The sequence below is a fragment of the Mya arenaria genome, chromosome 3 (assembly GCF_026914265.1).
Source record: "Mya arenaria isolate MELC-2E11 chromosome 3, ASM2691426v1".
NCBI classification, from domain to species: Eukaryota; Metazoa; Mollusca; class Bivalvia; order Myida; family Myidae; genus Mya; species Mya arenaria.
The window spans coordinates 68,601,707-68,615,384 of record NC_069124.1 but is presented as its reverse complement, the minus strand read 5'-3'; the positions used below and the strand labels follow the sequence as shown (position 1 = coordinate 68,615,384).

General features: G+C 36.8%; 1 protein-coding gene across 1 annotated transcript; it reads right to left on the bottom strand.

Annotated features, from left to right (window-relative positions):
• Positions 1-2,823: 2,823 nt before the first annotated feature.
• On the bottom strand, positions 2,824-8,319 carry LOC128226229 (uncharacterized). The gene is made up of 9 exons (XM_052936118.1): positions 8,274-8,319; positions 6,107-6,317; positions 5,774-5,842; positions 5,026-5,463; positions 4,580-4,754; positions 3,973-4,134; positions 3,637-3,777; positions 3,253-3,514; positions 2,824-3,098 (listed from the first exon to the last, which is right to left on the bottom strand). The coding sequence occupies exons 1-9, from the start codon at positions 8,317-8,319 to the stop codon at positions 2,824-2,826; spliced, it is 1,779 nt and encodes a 592-aa protein (XP_052792078.1).
• Between the last annotated feature and the right edge of the window lie 5,359 nt (positions 8,320-13,678).

Below are 13,678 nucleotides of genomic sequence, written 5' to 3'. Positions count from 1 at the left end.
TTTACATACAATATATTGACACAATATGAAGTGTTTTACTAAAAGTGTTTTATTTTCAATTTCATGGTGAGAGGAACTGTGTATGCTGAAACATGTTGTGATCCAGCATCAAGTACATGTCCATGGCCAGAGCAAAATGAAAGTTACATGGTGATTGTATGGTGCTTCCATGTCACTACACCATCCAGCCAATGGCATCATGTCTTGATGAAACTTTTAAGAATTTGTAAGACACTGTTGCTGAAATGACATCTGGGAGTGCAATGAACATTGTGATCAGAAATATAAATAGTTACATTTACTTTGTACTGAAGTTTTATCAGATAATGGGACAATTATACTTTTAGCTTTTCTTTTTTAAATTTTAAGAAAACAGTCGAGAAATTGTGATACCCTTGGCATTCCTCATCATCAGCATCATGCAAAAACTTTCATCCTTGGGTGATTATTAAAAAAATGTTTAAGATATTCAAATGAAAATTGGTACACATGTTTCAATAGCCACTTTATTGGGCAAAACTCCAGCTTAGATAATGAGTGAGTAATGCCCATTTTCTACTATTTTTAACACTATCGATATCTTATTCCATCATATCTCCATTTCATATATACCATGTTTGTTATCTTTATTTATTACATATTATTTTTATTTAATTTCTATTAAGTGACTGGTACTGCATGTGTTAACAAAGCCAGTAGACACTGTTTTATATATTCCATGTATATTTTGTCATAATTTATTTTTGTTACTGGTATGTGTCAAAGGTTTTAACAAAAAATAAATATAGTGACAAAAGATATTTGTCACATTCAGCCCTGCCTCAAATACAAGATTGGTGGCAAAATCAATCATTTTGGATTTTCACTTGACCACCTGTCTGAAACCCCACATCCTTACTTTAACCCACCAGTCTTACTTTTTCATTTGACTAGGACAAATAAGGATTGTGTAAAATAAAATAAAAGTTAAATATGACCAACCTTTATATTTATAAAAAGTGCCTGTTAATGAGAGACTGCAAGTTAAAAGAATTCAAACTAGCCTATTTTTTCTAAATAAACTCCACCCAAACACCAAATTAAATTTTTAAAGTCTGCATGAGAATCAAATAAAAAAAATCTTTGGCCTTTTCCATGTTTGTTTCCCAGTTGAAGTTGATTTTGAGACGACCCCCAACTTCAGAGAACAGAAGATGCAGTGATTGGATAAAACAGCCTAACATATCACGTGATCCTAAACACCTTCAACTGATTCGGAATTCCTACAGTGTGTATATTTAGACAACAAGATATATGGACTACAGAAGTCTCATCATAATTTGAAAGTAATAGAAATCTAGTCCACATATATGAGCTCCTGAACATGTATTGTTTCATTTAGCTGACTATCCTTATATTTATACAGCACTGAATTTGTCCTTACTGATTCGGAATCCCTTACTCGACTGTAAGTTCCCCAAACGTTCATTATTGTAGCTATACCATAAGGGGTCATGCACAAGCAAATCTCTACCAAACACATGCCCAAAATAATATTAAAATCAAACAAAAATATCAATACCAATTGTATTATCGTACATTAAGTCTAGAGATAAAAATGTCAATCATGTGTCCGAAATATTTATCCGAAATACAAACCAATTGGTTATACTCATACAATGAAATTTTACCTTTCCAAAGCTTCAAATGTAGAGCACCCGCTTTAATATGTTTTGCTAATTAAGTTCCGCTTTTTATCTACGTAGACCACTTTTATGTTTGAAAACATCTTGGAAGTGTGTTCTCTAATCGGCATCGTTATTATAAAAACCGCGTGTCATTTAGCGCAAATTCTGGAGAAATGTCTCAAAGGGAGGTTACACGTGTTAGGTTGTTTTACACCAAATTAAGTCGTAACACTACCGATACTGCGGAAATCGCAGTATGTTAGAATATGTAAACGTGTGTGTGCTGTTTGTGGAAATATATGGAAGAGGGTGGAATAAGTGGAGGTCCTTCCATGCCCTGAACCCGCTCCATACCCAACAACTAATTCACGGTAAGCTGTAACGTCACTCTGGACAAGTCTGCCCCTCAAAACTCCAAAACATAACAGCAATGTCAACGATATAGGGATTTGCTAAGTAGAACGCACGTACTTTTCATTGTTACAGCAGCTAAGTCATTCCTTGCTAATGCTGTTGCAAATCATCAATGAATTTAAATAAAAGCGGAAAGAGCGGCTCCCCTCGCTCCACACATTAAAAACTCTTAATGAAATTAGTATATCCTGTATTTTCTTTCGCACATGAAGAAACAGCCTCCTATAGTTTTATTAGCAATGTAACGAATGTCATACCGTTCCGATTAAAAATAACATGAACGGAGGTGTGTGGAGGAGGTGGGTTTATGGTGAGTCATTGGGGTGGGGGGGGGGGGGTATAGTGAGTCATTCGAGTAAAGATTAACATAATAAAATAAATGATCTAAACTATATATGCCATTTCATATTTTTCTACCGATAACCTATTTAGATAATAGCTAATTCCGTCTACAGTAAATGACACGAGCGGTCAGTATTCAAATCCTTTAATAAACAAATAATAAGCGGAAAGGACAGAGAGAAATTTGGATACACGGATGAAAAAGGCATTTACAGAGAATTTCATTAAAAATATCTGTATACAATGTAAATATACAATCAAGCAAAACAATAACAACACTCAATAAAGTATGTAACAATATTTTGAACATAGCACTCAAAATGGCTTCATAATATGACAACATTCACCAATATTGTCGCAATGCACACTGTCACAACAGTTTACTTAGTTCACCATCAGTTCACACGGTGGTCTGCCGGAACTCCACTTCCGGTTCAAAGAGCTCGGCGTCACGCGAACATCGTTCCTCATCAGAGTGCTGGGACTCACCACTTCCGAACCCACTAGAAGAGGATGAGGAGGCTCGCTTCAGGATACGGGCGCCCATCCGTGGCACTCGATGCGATGAACCGTAAGTGGATTGGCTGACATCAAGGACGGAGGAAGCAGCGACGGACAGAAATGAACTGCTCACCAATTCCACGGACCGGGAGGCGCATACCACTGACTTCAGACCTGAATGGAAACAAATAAACTTAAATTACTGCGTTCACAGGCGCATATAAACTAAGTTCATTTTAAACGTTGAAAATGTTGTTCGTTTTATATCAAAATAGAATGTTGGAAATTGGTTCTCTAGTATAGTATTGGGCTTAAGATATATCCTTACCATTGACAATTTCGGAGTAGACGCTGTGGTCGCTGGAGCCTATTGACAGGGAGTCGCGGATGGTGGACATGAGGCGGCAGACATCTGTCAGATGCTCCAGAGGCCGGTTAATGAACTCGCACAGCGACAGCGGCTGTCTGTGTGCCTCGAGGCGCCACAGAAAGCGCAAAAAATCGAGATCCCTCTCTAGAGCAGCAAGAGAGCGAGCGGAGCACGGCAGACCGGAAGCGTACTGTGAGTAGGCCTGCAGGATCACTGGGAGCTGGAAAGATGGACAATCGTGCAAAATTAATTATTCTTGGTTTAGACATTAGCTTGAAGTTATTTTCTTTGGTGTTAATGCGTATAAAGTAATGTCGTTTCTCATTTATGCCAGACACCTACCTTGAACCTGTAAATGATGCCGACGGTTGTGGTCATGTCGGCGGGCTCGACAGATAGCGAGTCGTCGGGGTCGGCGTGGTCTTCCGTGTCGGGTAGGTTGGACAAAATCTGGTGAACCTGGTACTCCGACATGCTAACCAACTGGAATCACACAGAAAGACATGGGGTATAACGATTAGTTTTACATTACATAAAGTATTATATAACGAGAATATAATTAACATTAAAAGCTCGAGCTTAGGAACTTAACTGTCAGCGCGTTTGCATTCTAGTGTTACACTAATGCTTACAATGTTATGTCTTATGTACATGTAGAAAGCGTGTAACGAGGCTTACCTTCTCCACGTTCTGAAAAAGCGCGACGTGATTCTCATGAGCAAGGAGGCAGTGACGTAGCGGGCGGGAATAACGCTGCATTCCTACGGACATAGTCTCGACGAAACCCTCTTCCGCCACCAGCAGCCTGTGAAGCGCCGCCTGCCGCCGCGTGTCGCCGTTCTGTAACACAACCTCTGATTAAGTCAAATAAATATTACAGGATGGAGACTTGGCAGACAGGCGACGCATTTCACTGATTTGTGTTTGTATGTTTGAGGATCCAATGATAACTCGTAAGTCTTTTTTCACAGTTTATTGCACCTAACATTACGGTGATACAGTATAATGAATAAAATCAATCAATCAATGCACCTGTCTGCTTAAGTCTTGTTCAGATACACATATGCACATATTTATCATTGCACTATTTTAAAATATATCACAAGATAACACACTATATCATATTAATTGATGTAGTTCACTTTTGAAAGGCACAACGAAATGTCCTATGTCTTACATCTTCAAATGAGAACTAAAGTCTTATATTTCGCGTGAGTGAGAGTCCAAAACACGCCCGGGAGCGCGACCGTAGACGGCGGAGAATCTTAAAAGGATTGTTGCTTACACTTCCTGTTCCCATGAGAGCCGTGCGGTCATCACAGATCGTCCACTCCTCCGAGGAGCCGTTTCCGGGGCCTGTAGTCCCGGAGACCGTGTTGAAGTGTGTGTACATGGGCGTGTGGGTTGCCGGGATCTGAATTAGCCGCTGCACCTCCAACAATAGGGTCTGCCCACCGCGCCTGCAAAACAACAGTTGTTAGTTTGGATGTGAAAATAAGGTAGAGAAAACATAATTCATTTTTTTTTAAATCCAATAGCTTTCTTTTCTGTTTTTGAATATGAAGTTATGTTTGGCTCCATGAATGGTTTTTTTTTCGGTAAAATGTTTACTTTAATGTGGAGCTCTACACTCGAACCTGAAGGTGAAGGAAAAGAATACAATTAAACAACAACATTCTAATATGCTTATGTTCTGTTGTTTATAACTACTCCTACTTAGTTTCTGCTTACTTAATGCATCTCGCCACGCTTGCTGACGTGGAGCGGGAGACGTTCTGACCATTGACACGGACCACCAAATCACCAGGCCGTATTCCCGCCTCCTCCGCCCGGGAGGCACCGTCCACGCGACCAATGCGGACCGGACACGCATCCACCACGGAGAAACCGAACCCACCAAAAGGAGATCGCTGCACAGAAATCTGGAGACGCTCAGGGCCGTTGATAACCTTGTTGACTTCCGAGATCTCGTGGACGCCGATATCAACAGGCGCGGGGCGGGCGATGCGGCTCTGCATCACAGGGAAGCACGGGCGGTTTTCGCTGACTTTCAGATGCTTCTTGCAGCCGACGTCCTCGGCGAGGAGGTGATACCATCCGGAAACGGGTCGCTCGCCGCTCTTCAGATGCTTCAATCCGAACGACATGCATCCAAACGACTCAATGGGTCTGAAGGAAACATGTCAATATCAATATTATGTAACCGAAAAGCTTAGTTAACCTTTCAGTGTCTGTGATCTGTGAGCTATTGGTTGGGTGTAATTCTCTTATCTAATGCGCATTGAACAAAGACTATTCTGCATGTTTTGATCGAAATGCATCAACAATATTTATTACAAATGTTATTAAACACATATGTATTATTATTTTACAATGGGCATATACATACGACTGTTTTTATGTTTCTAAACTAGAGGATACATTGCATCTTAATAATTCATTTATTATATTATCAGATGTTGTCTTTCCAATCACATACCCCGAGTTTGACTTCTGGCCCCAGACGGCGGCTAGCAGCCTGCGTCCCTCGTCCGCCTCGCTTACTTCACTGAAACACAAGGTCACGGACACGGTCAACACAGGTTTAATGTATTGTGGACATGGATATCTATGTTTTTCAATTGATGGCATATACTTTATATCGACGCTTTTGATACAGATTCGAAGAAATAGAAAAGAAAAGTTCCAAGCCACCACGTGTAAGTGTGTTTTTCGTTGCAGAGGTTTAATGAACAGCTTCTTGTATTAAACATTGTATTGTAATGCCTGTATTACCTTAATTGACTAGTATGCTGACACTTTTATAACTTACAAGGAGAATTTCTCATCATAGGTGGGGCAGCTGGTCTTGGGCACGAGCTCGGTGTGGCAGCGCGTCGGGGTCTCGTGCGGCCGGTCGGGGATCAAGGAGATCATGACGAACGTATGCGGCTGTTTGTGGCCTCCTGTAGTCAGGCGACGCCCTTGTACCACATGGACCGTGACCAGGCCGTGGTTCACGTACGCGATGACCTTCAGCTGTCCTGGAAATGGAGAATTAACGCGCGTGTCAGTACAGTGGGATGATTCAAAGTACAAACCACTTTCACACAATATATATATTTCATTCTAACGTGCACTACTGATATTATTGTAAAAGATGGCAACTTACTATTAACACCACTAAAACAAAAGTGCTTATTTTTTCGAAGGGAAGACGTGTTGAACACGAATTCCTTCTATGCGATGATAAATTAGAAATAGTAAACGAATATAAATATTTAGGTGTGTTATTTAGTAGAAGTGGTTCGTTTTTCAAAGCAAAAGAATATATCGCAAAGCAAGCCACTAAAGCTATGTTTGTTTTGTTGAGGAAAGCTAGATATCATTGTCTTTCTATTGAATTGCAAATTGATTTATTTCACAAAGTTGTCGAACCTATTTTGTTATATGGATGTGAATGTTGGGGTTATGGTAATATTAATATTCTCGAGAAAGTGCAACTAAAGTATTTGAAATATGTGTTAGGTGTCAAGAGCAATACACCAAACTGTATTGTATATGGCGAAACTGGTGTTAAACCTCTAAATATTGACACTAATACACGTTTGATTGACTTTTGGTCAAAATTAATAACCCCGCCGTTACCTAAACTTACTGTATCTTTATATAATATTGTCCTAAGTAGATTTATGTTTTCCGAAAATCCACGACAGTCCCATTTCCAGTGGATTCGTAATATTAAGGAAATATTGATTAAATGCGGGCATATTAACATTTGGCAGAGTCATGACTTTTTAAACAGATCATGGTTAAAGAAAACTGTTTATCAAAAATTGTCCGATCTCTTTATTAATGAATGGTTTTCTACTATAAATACTTCTAGAAAATGTATAAATTATAGATTGTATAAAGAAAAGTTTGAATTTGAAAATTATCTTGTACAGACGGACATAACAGACCACATTTAAGGACATTACGGACCATGATATATAACTTTACGCACAGTTTTAAAACAAAATTTATAAAATGCCATACTTGAGGTCATTACGGAAATTGATCTATAATTTTACATACAACTGGTAGAACATATATATGATTATAATGTATGTATAAAAGAAGAAAAAACATGTATTCAGTGCATATATTATCAAATGAATCGATAAAAAAAATAATTACTGAATATAATACAATTTTATGCTAATATATTAATTATATATTCTTTTTTTTAAATGTCATGCGATCAGTAGATGGAAGGGAAAAAAATCGGCCCGTACTTTGCCAAACTATGACTACTACACTATGACATATATGGTCAACAGTTGAAATTATTTGACAGCTAACATCGAACCCGATTTTACATATCTACTTGAATTGAAACAATGATTTTCCAACACACGTGGTTTATATTGCTCAAACCTACTTACTTGTGATAAAAAATAAAGGTTTATTCACACGTTTTGTTCACACCCACATTTTGCCTTGCAATGGATGCATGGATCAAAGACAACTTTTCTTAATGGATCTCAATACTTTTAAGTTTTAAGAATAAAACAACATATTTAACACAAGTACTAACAAGTAAATAAGTACTTTTTAAAAAGTAATCAGAAGCCGACATGTCTACAGGATGGGACCCGATTTGGTAGAGGTCCGAAAAGTATCAAGTTTCAAGTAGAGGCCGGTTTAGAAGTATGTAAGAGTGACAATATCCATGCTACTATTCAACGAGAGTTTCAACATTATTGTACAGCCATGACAATTTGGTTACTTTTCAGGCATGACGATGTGGTGGCAAACACAGTCGATCCCAGTCATCAAATAAAGTTACCCTTGCGCCATAATTTACTAATTCTGGTAACTTGATATGCAACAACATATATACCAACATTCTTTATTCTTTTATGCACTTGCAGTATTATTTTACATCAGAGTATACAAGTAAAATATATATGAAACATGTCTTTCATATCAAAAACAGTATGAAAAGTTTAATTCACCTTTCATGAAGACACCCTTCTTCCTCGTGTGGGACACTGTTGTCATGGTTACTCAACAAACACAGCTCAAAATTACAATAAGTTCACAAGTTAACACTTTTGAGGAAATATCCACGTTTATGTTAGACACTACAATGTTACGTTTTTATTAATCCAACAGTTTTAAAGGTATCGCACAATCAAAGTAACGGTATAATTATTTCGTCAATTTGTTGGTATATATAGGTGCTGATTTTCTTTTAAGACTTCATTAAACGGCAATTAAAGTTGAGCATTGTTCTTGATTGGTTGATGAATTTCACAGGTTTATAATTAAAATTTGATTAGCCAGTCGGACATTGGGATTTACACACAATAGAATAGATGCTGTTTTGATTGGGCAGTCGGACATAGGGATTAACACACGATAGAATAGATGCTGTTTTGATTGGGCAGCAGTCCGTCACGTGATGTTTTACCCAACGGGTCATATATTGATGAGATTTTCAACCGTGGGACCTATGGGTGTGAAATATGGAGTGACCGGCGACACCAAGCATTTTACCCATCTAGGATGTCCCTTGTGTATTTGCTGCTGTCATTAATGGCTATGTTGTTTTTATAAGACACTGTCACAGTAGCCCCTTTGCAATCCGTATATTGTCAAGTGCCACAGTAGCCACAGATTATCCCTCATTGTACAAACATGATGTACACGGTTGCAATGTATCATAGTAATTTTCTTCTTTAGGAAATTTTGTTTTTATATCATGTTATGTTCCTGTGAAACAAGAATTGGGATTTAGAATTAAAACAAATGTTTGTAGAAGATAAAAATGAAAACCCTAAATTCTCGTACACATAATATACAACAGTTTCCTGGGACTTAAATATTACCAGATAATTCACGAAATACATTCCTATTTTACATATCTAGATACAATTCAAAACAATAGTGATATATTTGTATTACATAAGGCCATCGGCCCAAAATACAAATAAATAATGTTCAAAGAGCGTTATATATTTTAAAGGGAAATATTGTTTGTTTATCCAAACAACTATATTTTACGGCTAATATACAAACGAGCTTAGTTCTATGTTTAAATTTAACGGTTTTTATTGAAAACAATGAATAAAACAAAAGTCTGGGACTGGGTCAATTCTATTTATTTTTACTTTATAAACCCTTTTCAATGACAATGCCATTATGCAATCATTGGGATGTGTTTTTTTTAAATAGATATTATTTGTCATTGGTTTCCTACAATAAGCACCATTTATTGTTTATGCCCCTGGGTGTACAGGAACTACATGGCGCTCAAGTACCATATAAAACAATGGAGATTGTAATTCAGTCTAAAACAGGTTTCTTAAAACACTTTGCAATGGTATGAGGTTTATTGGTCGCTTCATCAGGAGGACAACACTTTTGAATGTCTGTCCATTATATCTGTTGTATTACTGTCCATTATTCTATTAATCCAGTATTTCTATAACGAAACACGTAGATATTACGAATCATGTGAATATCATAATTAAACAGTGAACGCATGTTAATAGAAACAAAATTGCAACGTTTTCACATAAAATATAATTTTTTAGTATATGTACTGTTTTCGTTTACTTTTTTAAATCATTTGTATATGAAAAGAAATACGATCTTTCAAACAAATCAGCATTTGTTCAATGCGTGAAACTTATTATATCGTGTTTCGAATTCTGACCATAGATATTTTTTATGTAGTATTCTTTGAAACATATTCAATGAAATCTTCACAGCATTCTTAGACAATAAGATTCCCCGTCACTGAGTATGTCGGTGTGAAGTGTGCAAAGCCTGATTACTTTTGATCCCGACACCTTCAAATGTAAGCATGCATCAGTTTGTCTTCGATTGAGAATCATTAACACCCATTTACCAAACCATAATTTTCACGAGGCAAACATTCAAATCATAAATGGAAAATAATTAATGATTGTCGATCCAGATCAAGTCAACACTAATATTTTTTCCGGCAGGAAAATATTGAATTAGGCAATAAAAGACAATATAAAAGCTCACGGATATTATCTTATATTTCCTAAAATTCATTGGAGCCTCTCCATCACATTATTTTTATCATAAACCTCAATATTTCCGTGTTGTACAGGAAATTGTGTGAATAAACATATTGACTTGACTTGATATTAAAGACAACATTATAATGCAAACCTTAAATCTAATAATATATAATAACCACATACCTGTTGAATTTATATTAAAAATCTTAAACCATTGTTGGAAAATATCAAATACAACGAGAGAGTCACATACTATATAGTATATTTCAAGAGACATAATACACGATTCACTTTTGTGGGTAGATAATTCAGCATGTATTATCGGCAAAAGAAACCGTGCTCGTTTAGTAACTATCTTTCTTCCAATGCTGCACGGGAGGAATATTTTTTTCTGAGATGGCAAGGGAGTGCTTGTTTATTTAGGTGAATGACTGTAAAATACTTTTTCTTGCAAATTTTGAGCTACGGAGTGATTTTTTCTCGACATGAATAGCCCCGCCTCCTTTTTCCTTTAAAGACACCCATCTGAAAATATGTAAACAAAACCGTTAGATTTTTGCCTTATAATACCTGGAAATACAGAATTAGAATTACGACGACCATTTGCTATCAAGTATTAATTTATTAGACTCCAAATGAACCTTAAAGTCCGTGAAGCTGTGTGGTAGTAGGTCATACTTTAAAAAGATCGATCATGATATTAATTCAGTTAATTGTTAATTTTCATGTTATGAAATTGCTACAGTTTTTTCACAATTCGTTTCCTACTAAATTACTGCTCATGAGCACCAGAACCTATTCATTTGCACCATAACGTTCGGAAAATCGAGCATAGTGCAGCAAAGATGACAAATAAAGTTCTAAATTTTGTAACGCGGCAACCTTTTGTCAGTAAAAAAAGCCACACACGTGTAAAGAAAATGCTTAAACCTAAGGTACGAGAACAATTCTCACGAAAATCCAGATTTTTACGTTGTCAACACTAACGTCTAGCAAGTTATGCATCTTCTAGACGATCAGATATTAAATTTTATTCAGAATTTTTACATTTAGAACAACTCATGGCCATTCTTATGTGAAACTACATTCTCCATTTTTTTTAATTTACTCGTATAAACCTCTGAAAATGAAAAATAAGAAACCATACTCACTGTTTACATCCATATTCCACTCATTGGCACTATAACGGAAGACGCGTTGGAGCATTTTCAACACGTAACAAAATGATATGGCTCCATTGATTACCCGACGTGTAATAGTTGTACTCAGTTTTAGACTACAGGTATTACTACGGTTCAACTTTTATTGGCAATGCCGACAATATCTAAGCCTTTCGCTATGAACAATATACATAGAATGAGGTGTACACAAATTGAAAACATTAACACCCCTTATAAACCCTTATTTACTTGATATATTTAAGTTGGACTCTTTGTTAGTCTTCTTGAAAGATGAAATATGTTACCGTATTCCCATGTCTCTGGACCTGTTTTTCTTACAAACAACATACCGGTCCGTTGCGAGCTCCGCACGGAATATTTGAAAACCATTTGTAGTGTATAAAATAACACCGTATCATATGCCAACAGCAACATTCACTTTTTTCACTTATTGTAACAGCAGCTAACTTATTGCTGTTGCAAATAATTGATAAAGAATAGAAATAAAATCGAAAACAGCGGCTCCCTCAGTAGACGCAGTCTTTTATCCAGCATGAGCGAATATTATCTGATATATTTAAAAAAACAACAGCAACATACTTTCAGGTTAATACCTCTGTAGTTATTTACACCGTTTAAGTTACCTTTTTAGGCGCAGAGACAATATTACCTTATGTCCAAATATAATAGTATAAACAATTAAAGCGCGATGCATATATTTAACAATTTGCATAACATAGGAACGTAGGGAGTATCTTTAAATCTGTTTTTGTCCAATTATTGTGTGATTAACGTGTAACATATCGATAGTAATACGTTTATATTGGCCCGGAGTCTCCAAACTTGGTAGTCTGGTTGGTAATAACCAGCTGATGAGCCCTACTGCTTTGAGATCAATGTATCTTACGTCATGGCCATGGTGACATCGAGCCTAAAACTCACTTATGATCTTTAACTGAAGGGCGCTAAGGCCCCAGTCTTGGTAGACAGGTTGGTAATGACCAGCAGATGGGGACTATTTATCTAGGGATCAGTGGGTCAAAGACCAAGGTCGTGATGACCTCAATCAGGACATCCTTTTTCGACCAAAAACTGAAGACGCTTACGCACAGAGACATCAAATGTTCTAATTGAATTCATTATAATGTACCGACACCGAGCTGAAAATCTGTTTCCGATCGATAACAAATAAATGCTTAGGTCCAGAGACCTCAAACTTGGTAGACAGGTTCGTAATCAACAGCAAATAAACCTTATGTGTATTGAGGTCAGTGGATCAAAGGTCATTGTCGTGTTGACCTTGAGCTGGAAATCCGTTTCCAAAGCCAATGATTAGGCCAAGAGACGAGATGATATCCATTCCAGTTTGCAGTACATTGTCATCAATATTTCCAAGCATTAGAATTTAGATGGGTCATCATGAAATTCATACACACTTTTCGTGTTGCTAGTTTCAACAATTATATGTTACTATCATATCTGACAGTTTATATATACGTTTTAATTCCAGGTAAAAGTATGTGCGGTCATTGGTTTGTTATGAAAGAGGACACACACACACACACAGAAGTAATTTGTAGTCCGAAACGGTGCATTTTGGGCGTATTTATTACTTCTCCTATATTGAAATATCAAGTTGACTAGGACGACCCCTCCCCCGCCCCCTACCCGAATCCGCGAGTGCACTATTATTGAACAGGAATGATGTGCGAAGTAATGTTGCTCCAGATTATATTCTAATTATAACGTATATGTAATTATGTATTTAAGGAAACCAAAAATACTGAATGAAAGCTCCTTTTTCATCTGAGTATACATGCTTACACGAAACCATCATAACATTCAAGATCAAAGAACATTTGACATATGTTGACCTGAGAGTGGTGCCTTGAACAAATGTGTTCGTTTAATACTTTTTTTTCTATACCGAACGCTGGTAAATAGTATGATATTTTTTAAAAGATGACAAAAGGGAACAACTGAATGGAAATAATCTGCAGCAAACATCTCATTGAAAATGAAAATCACTTGCTCTAGGTTTGTCCAAAAGACCCCCCCCCCCCCCCCAAATATTTTGCAATTGGCGAAAGAAACTAAAGGGTATAACGTTTACTACTGTTACACTTTTTTTTGTTTTTAGATTTTGCTCAACGACAATATGTTGTATGTTATAAGGCTATGAATATGTTAACCTTTAATACC

Coding starts and splice junctions, on each gene's coding strand:
- LOC128226229 (XM_052936118.1), bottom strand. CDS start 8,319: ATGACAACAGTGTCCCACACGAGGAAGAAGGGTGTCTTCATGAAAG. Junction 5,843..6,106: donor TATGATGAGAAATTCTCCTT/GTAAGTTATAAA, acceptor CTTGTGTTTCAG/TGAAGTAAGCGAGGCGGACG. Junction 3,099..3,252: donor CTACTCCGAAATTGTCAATG/GTAAGGATATAT, acceptor GTTTCCATTCAG/GTCTGAAGTCAGTGGTATGC.